Here is a 25136-nt window from a genome sequence, read left to right as displayed (position 1 = left end):
CCGTGGATATTTTGACTATCAAATACGCCGGGAGAAGCTCAAGAATCACAAGTAAAATAACCTTAAATCCCTTTTATGCTTTGAAAGCCTTCATTTTCGCCATTGACTGTAGTTTTATTAAAAATCCACTGTTGGAATTTCAACCTTGTGATTATTTCCGAGTTGGTAACAGGTGGCGCGTATTCTTCATCATACGAAATGGCAAAATATGGATCTGAAAAAAATAGGCTGACGTTTGAGAGACTAGCCAGAAAGAATCGATATGAAAAGAAGTGGATACTGGTGAACTAAGGAATGAAGAGATATCCTTGAAATACTCTGGGGCTCTAGATAATGCGATGATGAACAGCTCAGATGGTTGGGCGTTTCTGAAAATGTCAATCACAGAAGTTGCAGAAAACAGCATGGGTATAAGGAAGCTAACTGCGGAGAAAGCATGGGTAAGACAAGAAATACTTCAGGTGATCGACGAAAGAAAATTCGGGAATGCAGAAATATAAATGATTTAGGAATGAAATGTGGTAAATAGGATGTGGAGGGAAGGTGAGTCGATACGGTTCAGTCAAAATGTGAAGAAATCGAAAAAGATATGAATGTCGGAAGGACTCAGCATATACAAAAAATCAAGGCAACCTTCGGTAAAATTAAAAGCAATGGTGGTAACATTAAGAGTGCAATGGGAATTCTACTGATAAATGCAGAGAAGGGAACGAATAGATGGAATGAGTACGTTGAATGCCTCTATGATGGCGATGATATACCTGATAACGTGATAGAAGAAGAAACAACAGTTAATAGAGAAGAGGACACAGTACTAAAATAGGTATTTAGAAGACCTTTGGAAGACTTAAAATGAAATAAGGCAGGAGAGATAGGTAATATTCCTTTGTAATTTCTAAAATCACTAGGAGAAATGGCAACAAAACGATTATTCACGTTGGTGTGCAGAGTCTATGAGACTGGCGATCTACCATCAGACTTTCGGAAAAACGTGATCCACACAATTCTCAAGATTGAAAGAGCTGAAAAGTGCGAGAATTATCGCCCAGTCAGCTTAAAAGTTCACGAATCAAAGTTGCTGATAAGAATAATACACAGAAGAATGGCAAAGGAAATTGAGGATAAATTAGATGACTATCACTTTGGATTTATGGAAGATAAAGGCACCAGAGAGGCAGTTATGACGTTCCGGTTGATAATGGATGCAAGACTGAAGAAAACCCACTCCTCGTTCATGGAATCTGTCTACCTGGAAAAGGAATTCCGAAATGCAAATTGGTGGGAGATTTTCGACGTCCTGAGGAACTTAGGGGTAAGCTATGGGGAAAGACGAATAACTACAATACGTTCAAGAACCAAGAGGGAAGAATAGGAGTGGAAGACCGAGAACGAAGTGCACAGAATAAAGAAGGGCGTAAGATAGGAATGTAGTCTGTCGCCCCTGCTGATGATTCTGTGCGTCGAAAAAGCAATGACGAAAATAAAAGGAAGGATCAAGAGTGGGAATAAAATTCAAGGTGAAAAGATGTCAGTGATGAGATTCGCTGAAGACATTGCTCCCCCACAATGAAAGTGAAGAAGACTTACAAGATCTGTTCAATGGATGAACAGTATTATGGGCATGAATATGGATTGAGAGTAAATAGAAGAAAGGCGAGAGGAATGAGAAGTAGCAGAAAGGAGAACGACGACAAACTTAACATCATAATTGCTGATCACGAAATAGATGAAATTAAGAGATTATGATACCTAAAATAAGCCACGACGAGCAGAGCAAGGGGGACATAAAAAGCAGACTAGTACTGGCAAAGAAAGGGCGTTTCTGCCCAAAAGAAACCTACTAGCGTGAAACATACGTATTGATTTCCGGCAGAAATTTTTGAGAATGTAAGTTTGGAGCACGGCATTGCAAAGCAGTGAGACATGGACTCTGGAAAACCGGACCAGAAGAGAATAGAAGCAATTGAGATGTAGGGCTACAGAAGAAAATTGAAAACTAGGTGGACTGATAAGATAATGAATAAGTTCTGCGCAGAATCGGCGAGGAAGGGAACATATGGAAAATACTGACAAGAGAAAGGGCAGGATGGGATGGCGTCTGTTAAGATGTCAGGGAATAACCTCCGTGGTACTAGAGAAAGCTGTAGAGGGTACAAACTGTAGAGGAAGAAAGCAAATAATTGAGGACGTAGGTTATAAGCGCTAGTCCGAGGGAAAAAAACAGAAACTGTAAGCACTATACCAACTAACAGTCAAAGGAAAGGAAAACACGTGAGGCTCTAGTGCTCGATTCAGCCTTGGTCACGTAGAGCATCGTTTGGAACAGGTCTTCACTAGTTGCGGAACGGTGAAGATATGGCTGGTTTCCAGCATTGCTTGGGAGCCTTAGATACATAGAAACATTCTGTTGCTGGGTGACAATCATGGGCGAGGTGTAGGCTAACAGTTGCAGAAGACGATATCTAAGGAGTAGCAATTCATCAGCATTTTAAGCCGAGTGCAGTGCTTTGTGCAAGGTGGCGGAAGACTGAGAGGCATCATGTAGAAACTTTATTAGAAACGCTCGTTAGTGCTAGTGGGAGTGGCTGGGATGGTAGAGGCTGGGCTTTTGATACAGGCTGTAACGCGGAGAAGATTGCAGTTCAGACATTAGATTTCACATTATACAGCTTCTGTGGCGTCGCCATCACACGGAGCAGGACAGAGCTGTGAGGTGAGTCAGTATGTGTTTAAGGAGAATACGAATGACTGCTGACAAGGGTCACTTTTCAATGGCACCACTTCAGAGAATCCGTAAGCCGGTGTGCGCTATACTTGGATTACACGTTATATGAATACGACTGGTAAGAGATTGATTGGTTAAGTTTTTAATTGATCGTACAGTGGAGTATTGGTGGGCGAGACATTTTTTGGAATGGAGTGAGTTAAGAGATCTCCCTTAGCGAAAAAGATTCTGTCGCTGACTGAAATTAGTTCAGTAAATGGGAAACAGTGATTAGAAGGCAGAATTCTTATTTCAGTTAAATATGAAGTGAGTCAGAGGTAAACAAGATGAACTGCTGACACGTACAAAACTGTGGTTTAGACAATCACTTAACTACAGAAGAAATACTAAGGATCGTTTAATTGGGGGGGGGGGGGGGGGGGCATATTTTTTATCCGAGTTCTATGCAGTGAGTTCTTCGTAGTTTACTAAATGTAACTCTTCACTAAAAAAAAAGCAGAGAGAGAGAGAAAGAAAGAAAATGTACCTTTCATATAAAAGATATTAGGATTAAGAATAAATAGTTACAGCTTATGTTGGAATGTTTGAACTATTAAAAAAGAAATTAACAGCAAGAAAATGCTCCTGTAGGAGCACAAAAAAGGAAAGACACTGACAGAAATGTGGGGAACCTGGTTATTCACCCCTCATACAACCTTCCTCATACAAAAGTTTGGCATGCGAACGTATTCGCGGTGTTTTAACAAAGAAAATTGTAAACCCTTTTACGCTGTCTCTCTTAAGCTTTCATACTCAGCATCTCCCTCTCGCTGCCTTTGTCCAAAAAATGTCTCTCTCTCGCTGTCTCCCTTTTCTCCTTTCAGTTACAGTATCTCCCACTGCCATTGTCTCCTCTCTCACTAACATCCTCTCCTTTTGCCTTTCTTGGTCACCGCTACTGTCTCCACCACACATCGGCAGCTCAAAAATTCTGGGGGTCTAACTTATTTTCGCCGATATCCATATGCTTAAATTTTCGGATCAAATTGCGCCCCCTCTCTACATACGTGCTAAAGTTTTCCACTCAGAGAGGGTAAGGACCCCTGTCCCCCTCCTACCAAGCATACGTGTGCTAGTTATCACTGTTAGCATTCAACCGCGTTTCTTCTACATATATTTTAACAACGCGTTTCAAGAGACAATGCTCTCATCATCAGGTTGTAAAGTCTATGTCATGAAATTAAACGGACTAAAAAGACAAAATACCATCACAAATAGTTGGGAAATCCATAGAGTAAAACAGTCCAATATACTTTTAATTCTGTTTACTCTATGGAGTACTTAAGTAATAACACACACGAAGATGGAAAAGATAAACAACAAAGCCTTTCGTCTTTAGACATTTATCCACGGGTGGTTAACAAAACGGATATTGTATTTGATAATACAGAAGTAGAAATGTTAAATAAGGCATTAAAGTTTATTATTGAGCCGTCATTTAACAAGAAGATCGCGAAAGAAGTAATTTCCCTCACTAAAATGACAACAGAAATTGCCAAATTAAATAATAATGAAACCGGGCATGTCGGTCATAAGCTACATAAAATAGTAAAAAATGAACTAAATAAGCGAAATAATGTTAATCATTAGACTAGAGCAGACCGAGTAACTGTCGATTCTATAAATAAAAAACTCAATGAAGTGAAAGCTATTGCCACGAAAGCGGATAAGGGGAATACGGTCGTAATATTAAAAGAGGAGGAGTACGTTTCGAAGACCTTAGCGTTTTTTGTCGAAAATAGCATTACGGAAATTCCGAAAGACATAACAGCCAATTTCCAAATTAAACTAAAAAATGTTCTTAAACGCACACACTTCCTGCTGACAGAAGCTGAAAAAGGAAGATGTGTTATCATGAATCCAACGGCCCCCAAATTAAGATCACAGGTGAAGATACATAAAGTTCTGCATCCAGTTCGTCCGATTGTTAACGGTCGAAATAGTCCAGCACATAAAATAACGAAATTGTTGAACCAAATTCTGAAAAAGACTTACGTGTATAAAAATAACTATTCGGTGCGTGGTAGTATGACCATGATAGATGAAATTAAAGATACGCCAGTCACTGACACTTCTCGTTTGGTTTCGTTGGATGTTAAGAACCTATACTCCAGTGTTCCGGTTAACGAAACTATAGAAATCATTAAGAGAAATTTCCTCAAATACGGTAAAATTTCAACGCAAGAGACAATTGAAGTTATTGAACTCCTACAGCTCATTACAAGTTTTAACTATTTTACGTTTAATAACAAATTTTATATTCAGGACGATGGGTTAGCCATGGGGTCCAGTATTTCAGGAACTATGGCGGACATTTTTATCAACGACCTTGAAAATAAAGTTTTAAATTCTGACGATAACATTATGGATAAAATTGTTTATTACAAACGTTATGTTGACGACACTCTGTTACTTGTCGATGGTTCCCGTGAGGACATTGAGGAAATAGTAAGAAAGTTCAGTGACGCACATAATAAAATAGAATTTACCGTGGAGTATGAAACTGACAATTGTTTACAGTTCCTGGACCTGAATATAAAAAAGCAGGACAACAAAGATGTGTTCTCCGTTTATAGAATACAAATTACGACTGATGCCGTGATCCCGAATGATTCATGCCATCCGCAGGCTTACAAAGAAGCTGCTTTCCGTAGTCTCGTGCATAGGGCAGTCAATATACCTATGAGCGAAAAAGATAGGGAGACTGAAATTAGTACCGTTAAGAGAATAGCGATGAATAACGGTTACAGAATAGATATGGTTAAAAAACTGTTACGTAAAAGTAATAAGCGCAAAAAGAAAAAACCTGATGGAGAGAAAGTGAAAATTATCACGATGCCATACTACGGAACAGTCTCACAAAAGATAGCAAATATTTTTAAGCCATACGATGTTAAAATAGCTTTTCAGACTAATAACCTAGTGAGGTATAGCCTTTAGCACGATATTGGCGAGAAGAGAAGTAAGTTTGAAAGATCGGGAGTTTATAAGATTCAGTGCAGAACCTGTGATGCAAAATATATAGGGCAGACAGGAAGATCATTCGCGATCCGGTATAAAGAACATAAAGATGCGTTCAGGTTAGGAAATTATGACAAATCAGCTGTTGCGAACCATATATATGATACAGGCCATCCCCTTAATAGCATAGAAGACAACGTAGAAATATTGCATGTAGAAAAGAAAGGGAGGAAACTTGATTTACCAGAGGAATTCGAGATAGCCATCCATGAAAAGAAACAAAGCAATATTCTAAATGCTCAAGACAATTTTAAAGAAATGAGATTTTTTAACGGGTTTTTAGAATTATTTTAGGGTAGGTATGCGACCTTAAACTTGTAGCATGTCACTGACGGAGTCGCGAGAGGCTAATAATGGCAGACCAATGCAATAAGGAAATAAGGCGCCCAATAGCATAGCGTTACCGTCAGGCACACGGCTGTAACCACGCCACAACACCTAGGCACGTCAGTCCACAACAACTCCCTGATCCGGCACAGTGCGACGGCATATTCGGTAGCTATGGGACGGCCATCGACTTGTGTCAACAACTTCAATGTAAGACGAGGACCCACAGTCCAATATACTTTTAATTCTGTTTTACTCTATGGATTTCCCAACTATTTGTGATGGTATTTTGTCTTTTTAGTCCGTTTAATTTCATGACATAGACTTTACAACCTTGAAATGCGTTGTTAAAATATATGTATAAGAAACGCGGTTGAATGCTAACAGTGATAACTAGCACACATATGCTTGGTAGGAGGGGGACAGGGGTTACAGCGCTAAAAGGAGAAATGATCTATGTTGCCCTTTAATGAATCTAACTTCGGTAGGGAAAGGGGTTAATATACAAATATCAAAACGTTTCACAATCTACTAATGGAAATAGAATGTTTGGCAGGCAGGAGAAGTGTTTTCAAATGACAACTCATTTTATACTATAAGGGAATTCTCGAAGAGAAATAGTCAAAGGCTGACATGGAGCTATATATAACATGTGTGTCAACATGCCGGCAATATACATATATAATGTGTGTGTGTGTGTGTATTTTATATATACAGGGTGAGTCACGAACTATTGCTACCTAGAATAAATCCGAAAGTATGACAGTAGCTGAAAAGTTTGTGGGACAAATGTTGCATGGGACAACGGGGGCCATAATATGACGTTGGTTTTTTGTTGCTATGTGGGGTCACGTCAGAAATGTGAAGGTCAACTTTGTTTTTTAAATGGGATGGTATAGTTTGGTGCATATTTTCTGATAGCGGCTATCAAGACGAATCCCATAATGTGTAACAGTAAGGTCTTTGAGGGTCAATGAAGATCAAAAAGGTGGCATGAAAGTCCATTTACAGAAGGTGCTCGCAATGATGACCACTGGTATCAATGCAGTGCTGCAATCTTCTTATCATGGATTGATTGGTATTCCCTATCGCTTCGGCGCTTATAGAAGCATATATTCTGACAATTCTCTTTCGTATATCGGGCAAATAGTAAATAATCGCCGAATATGGGGTATCCATCTAACGTGCCATTGACATGTAAACATCATTCGATGGTTTCGCAATACAACACTAACAGAAACAGTAAGACTAGTATCGTCGAATTAAGCGAATGTGAATGGTGTATTCCTTCGGAGAACAAGTCGATAAGCTTCTCATTTACCGAGAATGCCAACGAAATTCAGTGAGAGCTAGAGACGTATATGCTGAAAGACATCCTCATCGTAGTGACCATACACGTAGTACATTGAAATGTGTGTATGATAAATTGAGAACACCTGGATCGTTAACGCATCGCAAACATATCCGGCAAAGGAAGGTTACTAACAAGGGAATGGAAATTGGTACTCTTTCCACTGTGGTTCGAGATCTTTGTGTTAGTTCGCGTCAAGCCGCAAGGGAATCTGGCATGAGCCAGAGTAGTGCTGTTCGTGTCCTACATCGCCAGAGACATCATCCTTACCGTATCAATCTCCACCAAGAATTAACTGGAACGGGTTGTATGCGTCGCATTGAATTCTGCCGATGGGCTCAAATTCAGGTTCAGAGGGATGACACATATATTAATTTGATTTTATTTATTGACGAGGCTACGTTCATGAACCATGGAAATGTTAATTTACATAACATGCACTGTGGGCAACTGAAAATCCATGTTGGCTCCGGCAAGATGTACAGCAAAAACCGTGACCGGTGAATGTATGGTGTGGGATTCTGGCGGACAGGATTTTAGGCCCCTATTTCATGGAAGGAAATCTTAATGGTAGGAAGTACACCACATTCCTGCAAGAAAGATTAGATCTGTTATTGGAAGAAATACCTTTAGGAACAAGGAACAGAATGTGATATCAACACGTCGGGTGTCCGGCTCATTTTTCGCTGATGGCTAGAGATGAGTTTCAGACACAATTTCCAAATAGTTGGATTGGAGGCGGAAGAGATGGGTCATGGCCGGCTCGTTCGCCAGACTTGACGCCTCTGGAGTTTTTCTTGTGGGGATTCGTAAAAGACATAGTCTATAAAAATGTCCCAAATACGCCTGAAGATATGCAAGAGAGAATTGTCAGAGCCTATGCTTCGATAAGTGCTCCGATGTGATAAGGAATACCACTCAATCCATGATTAGAAGATTGCAGAACTGCATTGATGCTAACGGTCATCACTTAGAACACCTTCTGTAAATGGACGTTCATGCCACATTCGTGACCTTCGTTGACCTTCAAAGACCTTACAGTTACACATCATTTGATTCGTCTCCATAGCTGATCAGAAAATAAGTACTAAACTGTAACATCCCACTAAAAAATAAATAAAAAAAGAAGGTGATCGTCGTATTTCTGAAGCAACCCAACCAAGCAACAAAAAACCAACGTCATATATGGCCCCCGTTGTCCCATGCAACATTTGTCCCACAAACTTTTCAGCTCCTATCATATTTCGGATTTATCCTAGGTGGCAGTAGTTAGTGATTCACCCTGTATATATACACTAAAGAGTCAAAGAAACAGGTGCTCCAGCCTAAAATCGTGTACGACCCTCGCCGCGCGGAGTGGCCCCGCAGTTTGAGGCGCCATTTCACAGATTACGCCGCCCCTACCGCCGGAGATTCGAGTCCTCCCTCAGGCATGGGTGTGTGTGTTGTTCTTAGCATAAGTTAGTTTAAGTAGATGTACGTATAGGGCCGATGACCTCAGCGGTTTTCCCCGTTAGGAATTCACACAAATTTGAAAATTTTTTGTTGGTCCTTCGCGACAACGCAGGAGTGCCGCAACACGACGTGGCATGGACTCGACTAATGTCTGAAGTAGTGCTGGAGGGAACTAACACCATGAATCCGTAAGAGTACGACATGGTGGAGCTCTCTTCTGAAGAGCACGTTGCAAGGCATCCCAGATATGCTTAATAATATTATTGTCTGGGGAATTTGGTGGCCAGTGGAAGTGCTTACACTCAGAAGAGTGTTCCTGGAGCCACTCTGTAGCCATCCCGGACGTGCGGGGTGTCACGTTGTCCTGCTGGATTGCCCAAGTCCGTCGGAATTCACAATGGATATGAATGGATGCAGGTGATCAGACAGAATGCTTTCATACGTGTCATCTGTCAGAGTCGTATCTAGACGTATCAGGGGTCACATATCACTCCAACTGCCCTCTCCCTACACCATTATAGCCCCTCCACCAGCCTGAAGAGTCGCCTGCTGAAATGCAGTATCCATGAGTCCATGAGGGTGTCTCCATACCCATGCACGTCCATCCTCTCGATACAGTTTGAAACGAGACTTGTCCGACCAGGCAACATGTTTCCAGTCATCAACAGTCCAATGTCAGTGTCGACGGGCCCAGGCAAGACTTAAAGCTTTGTGTCGTGCAGTCATCAAGAATACAAGAATGGGCCTTCGGCTCCGAAAGCCCATAGCGATGATGTTTCGTCGAATGGTTTGCCCGTTGACACTTGTTGAAGGCCCAGAATTGAAATCAGCAGCAATTTGCGGAAGTGTTGCACTTTTGTCACGTTGACCGATTCTCTTTAGTCGTCGTTGGTCCCGTTCTTGCAGGATCTTTTTCCGGCCGCAGCAGTGTCGGAGATTTGATGTTCTACCGGATTCATGATGTTCACGGTACGCTCGTAAAATATTCGTACGGGAACATAGCCACTTCATCGCTGCCTCGGAGACGTTCGTCCCGTCGCTCGTGCGCCGACTATAGCACCACGTTCAAACACACTTAAATACTGATAAGCTGCCAATGTAGCAGCAGTAACCAATCTAACAACAGCGCCAGACACTTGTTGTCTTATATAGGCTTTGCGACCGCAGCTCGTTTTCTGACTGTTTACGTATCTCTGTATTCGAGTACGCATGATTATACCAGTTTCTTTGGCGCTTCAGTGTATACAGGGTGGTCCATTGATCGTGACCGGGTCAAATATCTCACGAAATAAGCGTTAAACGAAAAAACTACAAAGGACGAAACTTGTCTAGCTTGAAGGGGGAAACCAGATGGCGCTATGGTTGGCCCACTACATGGCGCTGCCATGGGTCAAACAGATATCAACTGCGTTTTTTTTTAAAATAGGAAACCCCATTTTGTATTACATATTCGTGTAATACGCAAAGAAAAGTGAATGTTTTATTTGACCACTTTTTTCGCTTTGTGATAGATGGCGCTGTAATAGTCACAAAGATATGGCTCACAATTTTAGGACGAACAATTGGTAACAGGTAGGTTTTTTTAATTAAAATACAGAACGTAGATACGTTAGAACATTTTATTTCGGTTGCTCCAATGTGATACATGTACCTTTGTGAACTTATCATTTCTGAGAACCCGTGCTGTTAGAGCGTGATTACCTGTAAATACCACATTAATGCAATAAATGCTCAAAATAATGTCCATCAACCTCAATGCATTTGACAGCGAATAGTTCGCCTTCTGTAATGATCGCACATGCGTTGACAATGCGCTGACGCATGTTGTCAGATGTTGTCGGTGGATCACGATAGCAAATATCCTTAAACGTTCCCCACAGAAAGAAATTCGGGGACGTCAGATCCGGTGAACGTGCGGGTCATGGTATGGTGCTTCGACGACCAATCAATCTGTCATGAAATATGCTATTTAATACCGCTTCAACCGCACGTGAGCTATGTGACGGACATCCATCGTGTTGGAAGTACATCGCCATTCCGTCATGCAGTGAAACATCTTGTAGTAACATCGGTAGAACATTACGTAGGAAATCAGCATACATTGCACCATTTAGATTGCCATCGATAAAATGGGGGCCAATTATCCTTCCTCCCATAATGCTGCACCATAAACTAACCCGCCAAGGTCGCTGATGTTCCACTTGTCGCAACCATCGTGGATTTTCCGTTGCCCAATAATGCATATTATGCATATTATGCTGGTTTAAGTTACCGCTGTTGGTGAATGACGCTTCGTAGCTAAATAGAACGCGTGCAAAAAATCTGTCATCGTCCCGTAATTTCTCTTGTGCCCAGTGAGAGAACTGTGCACGACGTTGAAAGTCGTCGGCATGCAATTCCTGGTGCATACAAATATGGTACGGATGCAATCGATGTTGATGTAGCATTCTCAACACCGACGTTTTTGAGATTCCCGATTCTCGCGCAATTTGTGTGCTATTGACGTGTAGATTAGCTGCGACAGCAGCTAAAACACCTACTTGGGCATCATCATTTGTTGCAGGTCGTGGTTGACGTTTCACATGTGGCTGAACACTTCCTGTTTCCTTAAATAACGTAAATATCCGGCGAACGGTCCGGACACTTGGATGACGTCGTCCAGGATACCGAGCAGCATACATAGCACACGCCCGTTGGGCGTTTTGATCACAATAGCCATACATCAGCACGATATCGACCTTTTCCGCAATTGGTAAACGGTCCATTTTAACACAGGTAATGTATCACGAAGCAAATACCGTCCGCACTGGCGGAATGTTACGTGATACCACGTACTTATACTTTGTGACTATTACAGCGGCATCTGTCACAAAGCGAAAAAAAGGGTCCAACTAAAACATTCATAATTCTTTACGTACTACATGAATATGTAATAAAAATGGGGGTTCCTATTTAAAAAAAACACAGTTGATATCCGTTTGACCTATGGCAGCGCCATCTATCGGGCCAACCATAGCGCCGTCTGGTTTTCCCCCTTCAAGTTAGACGAGTTTCATTCTTTGTAGCTTTTTCGTTTGACGCTCATTTCTTGAGATATTTGGCCCGGTCACGATCAATGGACCATGTATATATATATATATATATACTCCGCAACTGCCGGTCCCAAGCCCGGGGCCTCATCTTGCACGTGATGAGGAAGGAGGAGGGGGAGGAGTAACACCTCGTAAAAAAAAAAAAAAACCTGGGTCCATCTGGCTCCGGATGGTAGCACCCTGTGAGGGCCCCTGCATAGGGTTACATGCGAAGCCCCAAAATCCAGACACGTCTGCGTGGCAGCCACTGGTACTCTGGTCAGCGTCTGTTGGCTCTGTGAGCTCGGCTGTAAGTTAATCTTCTGGAACTCAAAACTCCAGTCGAAATTATGAGAGATCCTTCGTGATGTCACCACCAATACCTCAACACAAACCAATAATCATGACAGAACAACGGGAAGGAATCCACTACCCTGGGCCCCAGTCAGTAAGACTGGGTATTAGACCTGATCATCGGTTTCCAGGGGATCAGGCATGTCATGAAGAGAAGAATCGGAGCCTCTCAAAAACCCTCAAGATGAAGAAAGTATTTTACATGGAAACACTCAACACCAACACGCTACTGAGGCCAGGTAAACTGAAACAATTAACAAACGCTATGGATAAATACAACATCAAAGTTATGGCAATACAGGAAACACGATTTGCAGATGAGAACCACTTTGATTCTGAAAATTACAGAATATATAAGGGTAAACTAGCCATAACCATCCCAGGAAGAAATCTCAAACTCTTCTGAACTGGTTTTGTAGTACATAAATCGATACTGGACTCCGTAATAGAGTTCACCTCAAAATAAGGAAAAATGTCGACACTCACGATAAGAGCTGGAAACAAAGCCTATACATTAATCAATGGACATGCTCCCACAAACAATTATAACAAGAAGAACCCAGAGATGATAGAGGAATTCTGGGAAGATCTGGAAGAAACTACCAGCAAAATCCCCAAGAATCACATAAAAGTGTTACTAGGAGACTTCAATGCCCAGTTAGGCAAGGAAAGAAAATTCCGAGACACGACAGGGAAACACACGGCCCACATGAGAACAAACAAAAATGGAGAGAACTTGATAAACTTCTGCAGAAATTTTGATCTGAAAATCATGTCAACGCAAGTCCAGAAACCACACAGAAAACTTGTAACTTGGAAATCCCCCAACCATGCTCTAGGAGAATTTCAGATAGACCACGTAGCGATATCCACGAAAAAAGCCAGAGAAATAATGAACGTAGGAACAAGGAAAGGAGTTTTCGACTCTGATAATCACCTTCTCCAAATTAAAGTAAATTTTATACCCAATAGACAAATCAAGAGAACCAACAGACCTTTCAGAACAGATCCAGAGTACCTACAAATAAACAAGAAAGAAATAATAGAAGAAATTACGAAAATCAATAGTAACAACTGGACAGAACTGTCAGAAAAAAATAAAAGAACTGATAAAATTGGGGCAGCCACCGAGAAAAAGGAAACACCGATGGTGGAACATGACATGCGACAGGGCCATAGAAGACAGAATACAAGCCTGGAAAAATTTAACAGCCATAAAACACAAGAAAAATGGGAGGACTTCAACAGGATACAGAAAAAAACTTCAAAAATAATCCGAAGAGAAAAAAGAGGTTACGAAAACAGCAGGTTGAAGGCGATAGAAGAAAACTTCACCAGAAACAACACACGAAATTTTTACAGAGTATTCCGAGAAAATATGACAGGATATCAGCCACCAAGCTTATGCTTCAAAAGACAAGATGGAACACTGGAGACAAATCCGAAGAAAAACTGTGAAATATTAGCCAGATACTTTGACACGTTACTTAACTGTGATAAACCAAAACAGAGATTACGGTTTACAAAACGAGAACCCAACCGGGACTCCGAACCCCCAACACATGAAGAAAAAGTAAAAATAATAAAATCATTGAAAAATAACAGAGCACCAGGTGAAGATAGACTGATTGTAGAAATCTGGAAATTAGACCATGAAAACATTACACCCAAAATTCATAGTGTAGTCAAAAACATCTGGGAAACAGAAAAGATACCAGAAGAATGGAAGTCAGCCCTAATACACCCCCTCCACAAGAAAGGAGACAAAACAGACCCTAATAACTATAGAGGAATTTCGTTACTGCCGGTGGTATACAAAATTCTATCAAAAGCTCTGTTAAATCGCCTAGAACCTCAGATAGATCCACAGATCGGATAATACCAAGGAGGGTTCAGGAAGGGAAGATCATGCAGTGAGCAGATCTGGTGTCTGAGAACATTATTAACAACGAGAAAGTCCAGAAACACCACAGTAACATTTGTTTATTTCAAGAAGGCTTACGATTCCATAGACAGAGGAACACTTTTTAATACACTAGAAGAAATGAAGGTAGACAATAAGACCAGAAAACTAATTCAGGAAACATTAACAAACACAAAGTCAAAAGTTAAGTTCATGGGCGAGATTTCAGAATCTTTCGAAATCAAGACAGGAGTGAGACAGGGAGATGGCCTGTCACCCATTTTATTTAACGCTGTTTTAGAGAAATAATCAGGACGTGGGACAAAGGAGTCAATGGGGTAAAGATGGGGAGAGAGAAAAATAGAACCGTCAACATAAGATGTCTGGCCTTTGCCGACGATATAGCCATCATTACAAATGATATAAAAGAAGCCAGAGAAGCCCTAGAGATATTGCATGAAATCGCAGCCACAACAGGACTACAAATATCATATTTTAAAAACCCAGTATGTGGACACAAAATCTACAGACAAAAGCCCATTGATAACAAAGTACGGTAAGATAACACAAGTAGAAAGTACCTGGGAGAGATTATACAGAAAACAGGACTGAATTCAACAGCCAATGAAGAAAGGGTTACAAAGCTACAAAAGGCATACAGACTTATATGGAACCATTACAATAAAAGAAATATTTCCGTCAATGCCAAATTAAGACATTACAAAACAGTAGTCTTACCTGAGGCCTTGTATGCCTCAGAAACAATAGTAGTCAGAGAAAGAACTAAAATCAAGGAAATGGAAAAGCAAGAGAGGAAAATTCTGAGAAAGATCTATGCGCCAGTTCAGAGACTGGGGATCTGGATAAAGAGACCAACAAAGGAATTGTACAAAGAGGCAGAGACAATTACAGACAATATCAGAAAAAGAAGGGCAAAATTCTATGGGCACATTCATAAGGTGAATGAAAATAGGCTGACCAAGAAGATTTTTAACATAGTGGTGACGAATAAGATGAAAACTAACTGGGTAAAGGAAACCATGGAAGACCTCAAAAATCTAAACATCCCCACAGATGAAATATCAAACAGAGGAAAATACAGAGAAAAAATCAACAAACAGAAATTCGAAGAAACACCAAAAGAGAAGAAATCAGGAAAGAAGTGGACAGAAGAGAGGAAGAAGAAACACAGTTAATTTATGAGAGGTTTTTGGGAAGAGAAAAGAAAGAGAGAGAAAAAAGTGCCTTGAATTTGAAACGTACCAATTTATGTACCATATTGTCATTGTGAATATTGATTGTGTTTTAACACTCTCCTTAATGGGGAATTGACGATATATATATATATATATATATATATATATATATATATATATATAATTGAAGTTTGTTTGTTCCATTGTTACATTCCATACCGTAACACTTATCACAAATTTGTTCTATGAGCAAGTAACTAACTAAAATATCCGCTTTGGCTATTATACGTATAATGAGCGACCATATTCGCGCAAAAAATTTAATAAACATTTCTTGTTAGTAGTTGACAAGATATATCTAGTTTTATTGTTACAAGAAATAGTGGTAAACGTTTAAAGGCTGCTCTCCTCAAACTGTTATGTCTCGTGGAACTATAAAGCAAAGAAATGAGGAAAACGATTCAATTAATCGAATCACTGAAAGGTAAACTTTGGAAGGAAAATCAGCATTGGCCGTATTTTGTTGTTTTATTGTCAGAAAATCGATTTTCGGTTACTTAGTGACCATCATCAGTGCTGTAATATACAATTAAAATTGGTAGGCACTGGTATCAAGCTAAACTGTGATCGCTCTAAGCTTGTGGTTATAGCTTGATACCACTGCCTACCAATTTTAATTGTATATTACAGCGCTGAGGATGGTCACTAAGTGACCGAAAATCGATTTTTCTGACAATAAAACAACAAAATACGGCCAGTGCTGATTTTCCTTCCAATGCTATCCACTATTTGGTCGTGGTGCACGCAACACGCCATGGAGTCGCCAATCAAGGTAAACTTTGTCATGTGTATGTTGAATTGTCAGGTAGACTTACAAAGACCAGTGCACCATTGCAAAATCACTTAGTAAAAGGAAGAAAGAGAGTGTAGAAAATGATAGTGTCATATCTTTGCTGCCACAGTTTCCCAATAATTTTAAGTACACATGCATAGAAGAATCTAAATACATCTAACTACAGATAAACTGTTTTGAGACTTTCAGATCGGCTTCAATAACTGAACATTAACAGAAAATTATATTTTTTTTACTACATGTAACACCCTTCGAAGACTTGTTCAGAAATACTAGTAAAGTTCGAGCAATTTCTACGTCTGTAACACAAATTTCAGAATACTGTTGCCGTCTCAGTCAAAGCATATCAGAACATATGTATTAGTTTCCCTTATAATTATAATAAGGAATTGCTCCTCCCTTCATACCTGACCAACAATGACTGAGTGCTAAATCATATAGACATATAGCGTTCTTATTTCAGTGGTTCACTGTTATTTGAGAATACATATCATCTCTAAATGATTTTTGACCTAAAGTTAATCTAAACTATTCTGAAGTCTGTTCATCCTATTTTCAAAATCCTTTTATAATTTTGGTGAAATGTTTTTGGTCTTCTTACTTTCATCTATATTATGACCTGAAAAATTTCACAAACCAAGTGTAAACGTAAGTACACATGAATATAACAACAGAACGAAAGGTTACCTCCAGTAAATAAGGCTCCTTCCTCTTTAGTCACACCAACAACCCATGGAATAAAAGAATGAGGCTTTAGGTCCAATATGTTTTCTGACAGAAATGCATCTTTATGATGTTTTTCTATCACTGGATGGAATGGAGACATAGGGCAGAAGAACCACTCCTGGAAGAGGAAAAACCAGTTAATAAACCGATTAACAGGTAAAAATAGTAATGCATACGGCAAAATAAAATATCAAAATAGGAATAAAAATTCAGTGTCTCACTTTGTTACGAGCGCTTGAAAAGGTGTTACCTTTTTTGTAGTTACTAGACTGGAAGCGTCTTAATATTAGAACCTTCAAAGCAGTACTGTTCATTTTGCTTCAGAGTCAATTCAGCATCAAGACATAAGTATCTGTTTCCTTCTGTTGCTTTCTTTGCAGTTATACCGCCTGACAAAGAAGTTAAGCACCCAGAAGAGGAAGAGGAAACGAAACGAGACTTCACGGGTTGAGTCAAATGTACAACTAACTTGGACGTGGGGGCTCACTTTTGAGTACGGCGTTGGAACTCCTCCGGGCTGAATACACCACTAATTCGGTTGCGGAGGGTGTCCTAAGGCCGCTGTGTCTTCCCCTGAGGCAAGCTGGCCAGGAAGTGCAACTGGGCCTCGATGCCTTGATGTGGGCCGATGGAGTTGATGTTCGAGCAGGTCCTACATTGCTTCATCAGGGATAGAGCTGAGGATCTTGCAAGTCACAGGAGTGCCTCAACATCAAGCAGACAATTTCTACAGACACGCGCCAGGTGTGGACGAGCATTGTCCTGTCCAGTAACTTCACAACGACACTCTCACATGAGAGCTAACACAGAAGGGGGATGAATTTAAGTGACAAACAGTTAGGCCGTCAAAAGTACAATAACTACCAGCCGTGACATGAAGTCGTATCTGATGGCTCCTCACACTATGACGCCACGACTAGCACCTCCGGCCTGCCCAAAACATAGGAAGAATGGAACCTCTCCTAAGGTTCTCACAATACTCGCGACGATGGTTATCCAGGGTAGTGCAGAACCGCGATTATTCATTGCAGAACAGAATGTGACGACATTATACAGCAGCCCATGCTTCCAGATCACGGCACCACTCCAAACGCTGGAATCTGCTTTGTGATAATAACAACACCAGAGGTCGAGGGTGCCGGCACGGCTGCTCAGCGTGTTCGGTCAGAGGATTTAGTTACCCTCTGTAATAAAAAATTGAGTAAACGGATCTAAACGGATCAACGAACAACCTGAACGGGTGTCATCGGACGTCCGCCACGAACAAATTCAACGAACGATATAGAACAAAATGAGATCTAATTCATCATCAAAACTATTTCGGTCCCAGGTTCGAATCCCGCCGCTGCTTAAATTTTGATTAATAATCAGAATTGGCGGCCGAAGACTTCCGGCATAAGAAGTCACCCTCATTCTGCCGACGGCCTTGTCAAAGAGGACGGAGGAGCTGACAGAGTTTCAAGGCACTCTCTTGTCCTAGGGGTGGGCATCTGCCCCTAAAGGTGCAAGAATCAGCCATGATCAACGGCATGTGGACGCAGAAGGCAATGGAAACCACTGAATTAAAGGCACGTAACGTGTATTCACACGTGGCCTGTAATTGAAGAAGCGTCATGATGATCTCTCCATTGGTAAAAGATTCCGGAATAGTACCCCACTGGAATCTCCAGGAGGGGACTGCCAAGGGGGAGGTTACCATGAGAAAAAGACTGAACAGCCAACGTTCTACGAGGCAGGGTGTGGGATTTCGGAAGCTTGAACTTGGTAGGGAAACTAGAAAATCTGAAAAGGGAAATGCAAAGGCCCAATATCGATATAGTAGGGTTGAGTGAAGTGGAAAGAAGACAAGGATTTCCGGTCAGATGAGTATAGGATAATTTCAATAGCAGCAGAAAATGGTACAACCGGAGTAGGATTCGTTGAGAACGGGAAGATAGGGCAGAGAATGTGTTACTGTGAACAGTTCAGTGATTGGGTTGTTCTTACCAGAATCGACAGCAAACCAACACTGACAACGATAGTTCAGGTATACATGCCGACGTTGTAAGCTGAAGATGAACAGATAGAGAAGGTGTACGAGGATATTGAAACGGTAATACAGTATTTAAAGGAGGACGAGAATCTAATATGGGGGACTGGAATGCAGTTGTAGGGGAAGGCGTAGAAGAATAGGTTACAGGATAATATGGGCTTGGGAGAAGGAATGAGAGAGGAGAAAGACTAATCGAGTTCTGTAACAAGTTTCAGCTAGTAATAGCTAATACTCAGTTCAAGAATCACAGGAGGAGGAGGTACACTTGGAAAACGCCGAGGACTTTAGTTACATCATGGTCTGACAGAGATTCCCAAATTAGATACTGGATTGGAAGGTGTACCCAGGAGCACATATGGACTCAGATCACAATATAGTAGTGATGAAGAGTAGTCTGATGTTTAAGACATTAGTCAGGAGGAATCAACACGCAAATAAGTCCGATAAAGAAGTACTAAGGAATGGCGAGATACGGGTAAAGTTTCCTAAGGCTACAGATACAGCAATAAGTAATAGCTAAGTAGGCAGTACAAATGAAGAGGAACGGACATCTATAAAAAGAGCCATCACAGAAGTTGGGAAGGGAAACATAGGTACAAATAAGGTAATTGCGAAGAAACCATAGATAACAGAAGAAATACTTAAATTGATCGATAAAAAGAGGAAGTACAAAAGTGTTCAGGGAAACTTGTGAATACAGAAATACAAGTCGCTGAGGCACGAAATAAACAGGAAGTGCAGGGAAGTTAAGATGCAATGGCTGCAGGAAAAATGTGAAGACATCGAAAAAGAAATGGTTGTCAGAAGGATAGATTCAGCATACAGAAAAGTCAAAACAATCTTCGATGACATCAAAAGCAAGGGTGACAGCATGAGGAGTGCAACGGGAATTCAAGCAACTGTTAAATTCAGAGGAGAGAGCAGATAGGAGGAAAGAAAACATTGAGAGCCTCTATGAGGGGGGAGATTTGTCTGATGTGATAGAAGAAGAAACAGGAGTCGGTTCAGAAGAGACAAAAGCACTCCGTCTTCAGGCCACAAGTGGACCATCGGGACCAGCCGACCGCCGTGTATCCTCAGCTGAGGATACGGATAGGAGGGGCGTGTGGTCAGCAAACTGCTCTCCCGGTCGTTATGAACGTTTTCTTCGACCTGAGCCGATACTATTAGGTCTAGTAGATCCTCATTTGGCATCACGAGGCTGAGTGCACCCCGAAGTTTAGAAGAGATAGGGGATCCCATGTGGTGTAGTGGCTAGGATAGCTGGCTTTCACCCAACTGGACCGGGTTCGATTCCCGGCATGGGAACACTTTTTCCCCCCAAGAACCATAGACCTTGCCCTTGGTGGGGAGCCTTGCGTGCCTCAGCGATACAGATAGCCGCACCGTAGGTGCAACCACAACGGAGGGGTATCTGTTGAGAGGCCAGGCAAACGTATAGTTCTTGAAGAGGGGCAGCAGCCATTTAAGTAGTTGCAGGGGCAACAGTCTGGATGATTGACTGATCAGGCTTGTAACACTAACCAAAACGGCCTTGCTGTGCTGGTACTGCTAACGGCTGAAAGCAAGGGGAAACTACGGCCGTAATTTTCCCCGAGGGCATGCAGCTTTACTGAATGGATAAATGATGATGGCGTCCTCTTGGGTAAAATATTCCGGAGCTAAAATAGTCCCCCATTCGGATCTCTGGGCGGGGACTACTCAAGAGGACATCGTTGTCAGGAGAAAGAAAACTGGCGTTCTACGGATCGGAGCGTGGAATATCAGATCCCGTAATCCCGCAGGTAGGTTAGAAAATTTAAAAAGGGAAATGGATAGGTTAAACTTGGATATAGTTAGAATTAGTGAATTTCGGTGGCAGGAGGAACAAGACTTTTGGTCAGGTGAATACAGGGTTATAAATACAAAATCAAATAGGGGTAATGCAGGAGTAGGTTTAATAATGAATAAAACAATAGGAATGCGGGTAAGCTACTACAAACAGCACAGCGAACGCATTGTTGTGGCCAAGATAGATACGAAGCCCACGCCTACCACAGTCGTAAATTCTATATGCCAACTAGCTCTGCAGATGACGAAGAAATTGAAGAAATGCATGATGAGATAAAAGAAATTATTCAGATAGTGAAGGGAGGCGAAAATTTAATAGGTGACTGGAATTCGATAACAGGAAAAGGAAGAGAAGGAAACGTAGTAGGTTAATATGGATTGGGGGTAAGAAATGAAAAAGGAAGCCGCCTGGTGGAATTTTGCACAGAGCACAACTTAATCATAGCTAACACTTGGTTCAGGAATCATAAAAGAAGGTTGTATACATGGAAGAAGCCTGGAGATACTGACAGGTTTCAGATAGATTATATAATGGTAAGACAGAGATTTAGGAACCAGGTTTTAAATTGTAAGAGACTTCCAGGGGCAGATGTGGACTCTGACCACAATCTATTGGTTATGAACTATAGATTAAAACTGAAGAAACTGCAAAAAGTGGGAATTTAAGGAGATGGGACCTGGATAAATTGACTAAACCAGAGGTTGTACAGAGTTTCAGGGAGAGCATAAGGGAATAGTTGACAAGAATAGGGAAAGAAATACAGTAGAAGAAGAATGGGTAGCTTTGGGGAATGAAGTAGTGAAGGCAGCAGAGGATCAAGTAGGTAAAAAGACGAGGGCTAGTAGAAATCCTTGGGTGACAGAAGAAGTACTGAATTCAATTGGTGAAAGGAGAAAATATAAAATTGCATTAAATGAAGCAGGCAAAAAGGAATACAAACGTCTCAAAAATGAGATCGACAGGAAGTGCAAACTGGCTAAGCAGGCATGGCTATAGGACAAATGTAAGGACGTAGTGGCTTATCTCACTAGGGGTAAGATAGATACCGCCTACAGGAAAATTAAAGAGACCTTTGGAGAAAAGAGAACCACTTGTATGAATATCAAGAGCTCAGATGGAAACCCAGTTCTAAGTAAAGTAGGAAAAGCAGAAAGGTGGAAGGAGTATATAGGGGATCTATACAAGGGCGATGTACTTGAGGGCAATGTTATAGAAATGGAAGAGGATGTAGATGAAGATAAAATGGGAGATATGATACTGAGCGAAGAGTTTGATAGAACACTGAAAGACGTAAGTCAAAACAAGGCCCTGGGAGTAGATAACATTCCATTAGAACTACTGACAGCCTTGGGAGAGCCAGTCCTGACAAAACTCTACCATCTGGTGAGCAAAAGGTATGAGACAGGCAAAATACCCTCAGACTTCAAGAAGAATATAATAATTCCAATACCAAAGAAAGCAGGCGTTGACAGATTTGAAAATTACCGAACTATCAGTTTAATAAGTCACGGCTGCATAATACTAACGCGAATTCTTTACAGACGAATGGAAAACTGGTAGAAGCCGACCTGGGGGAAGCTCACTTTGGATTCCGTAGAAATATGCGAATACGTGAGGCAATGCTGACCTTACGACTTATTTTAGAAGCTAGATTAAGAAAAGGCAAACCTACGTTTCTAGCATTTGTAGACTTAGAAAAAGCTTTTGACACTGTTGACTGGAATACTCCCTTTCAAATTATGAAGGTGGCAGGGGTAAAATACAGGGAGCGAAAGGCTGTTTACATTTTGTACAGAAACCAGATGGCAGTTATAAGAGTCGAAGGACATGAAAGGGAAGCAGTGGTTGGGAAGGGAGTGAGACAGGGTTGTAGCCTCTCCCGGATGTTATTCAATCTGTATATTGAGCAAGCAGTAAAGGAAACAAAAGAAAAATTCGGAGTAGGTATTAAAATCCATGGAGAAGAAATAAAAACTTTAAGGTTCGCCGATGAGATTGTAATTCTGTCAGAGACAGCAAAGGATATGGTTCAAATGGCTCTGAGCACTACGCGACTTAACTTCTGAGGTCATCAGTCACCTAGAACTTAGAAGTAATTAAACCTAACTAACCTAAGGACATCACAAACATCCATGCCCGAGGCAGGATTCGAACCTGCGACCGTAGCGGTCGCTCGGCTCCCGACTGTAGCGCCTAGAACGGCACAGCCACTCCGGCCGGCTAGCAAAGGACTTGGAAGAACAGTTGAACGGAATGGACAGTGTCTTGAAAGGAGGATATAAGATGAACATCAACAAAAGCAAACCGAGGATAATGGAATGTAGTCGAATTAAGTCGGGTGAAGCTGAGGAATTAGATTAGGAAATGAGACACCTAAAGTAGTAAAGGAATTTGGCTATTTGGGGAACAAAACAACTGATGATGGTCGAAGTAGAGAGGATATAAAATGTAGACTGGCAATGGCAAGGAAAGCATTTCTGAAGAAGAGAAATTTTTTTAACATCGAGTATAGATTTAAGTGTCAGGAAGTCGTTTCTTAAAGTATTTGTATGGAGTGTAGCCATGTGTGGAAGTGAAACATGGACGATAAATAGTATGGACAAGAAGAGAATAAAAGCTTTCGAAATGTGGTGTTACAGAAGAATGCTGAAGATTAGGTGGGCAGATCACATAACTAATGAGGAAGTACTGAATAGGATTGGGGAGAAGAGGAGTTTGTGGCAGAACTTGACTAGAAAAAGGGATCGGTTGGTAGGACATGTTCTGAGGCATCAAGGGATCACCAATTTAGTATTGGAGGGCAGCGTGGAGGGTAAAAATCGTAGAGGGAGACCAAGAGCTGAATACAGTAAGCAGATTCAGAAGGATGTAGGCTGCAGTAGGTACTGGGAGATGAAGAAGCTTGCACAGGATAGAGTAGCATGGAAAGCTGCATCAAACCAGTCTCAGGACTGAAGTCCACAACAACAACAACAACAACAACAACAACAGGGGATCCAATATTAGAATCAGAATTTAAAAGAGCTTTGGAGGTTTCAAGATAAAATAAGGCAGAAGGGATAGATAACATTCCAGCAGAATTTCTAAAATCATTGGAGGAAGTTGTAACAAAACGACAGTTTGGTGTGTACAATGTATGAATCTGGCGGCACTCCAGCTAACATTTTAAAAAGCATCATCCACACAATTTCGAAGACGGAAAGAGCTGACAAGTGCGAGAATTATCGCACAATCCAAGTTACTTACAAGAATAATATGCAGAAGAATGGAAAAGAAAATTGAGGATGAGCTAGATGACAATCAGTTTGGCTTTAGGAAAATAGAGGCACGAGAGAGGCAATTATGAGGTTGCGGTTAATAATTGAAGCAAGGCTAAAAAAAGTCAAGACACTTTCGTAGGATTTGTCGACCTGGAAAAAGTATTCGACAATATAAAATGGTGTAATATGTTCGAAATTCTGAAAAAAAGTTGGGGTAAGCTACAGGGAGAGACGGGTCATATACAATATGTACAACATGCAAGAGTGAGTAAAAAGAGTGGACAATCAAAAACGAAGTGCTCATATTAAAAAGGGTGTAAGACAAGGATGTAACCTTTCACCCCTACTGTTCAGGCTGTACATCGAGGAAGCAATGATGGAAATAAAAGAAAAGTTCGGGAATGGGATTAAAATTCAAGGTGAAAAGATCTCAATAACACGATTCGCTGATGACATTGTTATCTTGAGTGAAAGGGAAGAAGAATTACATGCTCTGCTGAACGGAATGAACAGTCCAATGAGTACAGAGTATGGATTGAGAGTAAATCAAAGAAAGAGTGAAGGTAATGAGAAGTAGCAGAAATGAGAGTAGCGAAAAACTTACATAAGGATTGATGACCACGAAGTAGATGAAGTTAAGAAATTCTGCTACCTACGCAGTAAAATAACCAATGACGGACGGAGCAAGGAGGACATCAAAAGCAGACTAGCAATCGCAAAAAGGGCATTCCTGGCCAAGAGAAGTCTATTAGTATCAAATATAGGCCTTAATTTGAGGAAGAAATTTCTAAGAGTGTACGCTGGCGTACAGCATTGTATGGTAGTGAAACATGGACTGTGGGAAAAACGGAACAGGAGAGAATCGGAGCATTTGACATGTGGCGCTATAGACGAATGTTGAAAATTTGGTGGACCGGTAAGGTAAGGAATGAGGAGGTTCTGCGCAGAATCAGAGAGGAGAGGAATATATGGAAAATACTGATAAGGAGAAG

The 25136-nt window shown here is 41.1% G+C and overlaps 1 protein-coding gene across 2 annotated transcripts in view; it reads right to left on the bottom strand.

Annotated features, from left to right (window-relative positions):
- The window catches only part of LOC124788096 (venom carboxylesterase-6-like), a 113949-nt gene that overhangs the window by 32987 nt on the left and 55826 nt on the right, over window positions 1-25136 (bottom strand). For both annotated transcript variants that reach the window (XM_047255207.1, XM_047255208.1), the window contains exon 6: window positions 16983-17139. In XM_047255207.1, the coding sequence (XP_047111163.1) occupies window positions 16983-17139 (157 nt within the window). The remainder of the gene's footprint in view (window positions 1-16982; window positions 17140-25136) is intronic.

This window comes from Schistocerca piceifrons, chromosome 3, assembly GCF_021461385.2.
Source record: "Schistocerca piceifrons isolate TAMUIC-IGC-003096 chromosome 3, iqSchPice1.1, whole genome shotgun sequence".
NCBI lineage: Eukaryota > Metazoa > Arthropoda > Insecta > Orthoptera > Acrididae > Schistocerca > Schistocerca piceifrons.
The sequence above is the reverse complement of the archived record's forward strand: the minus strand, read 5'-3'. Positions and strand labels throughout refer to the sequence as shown.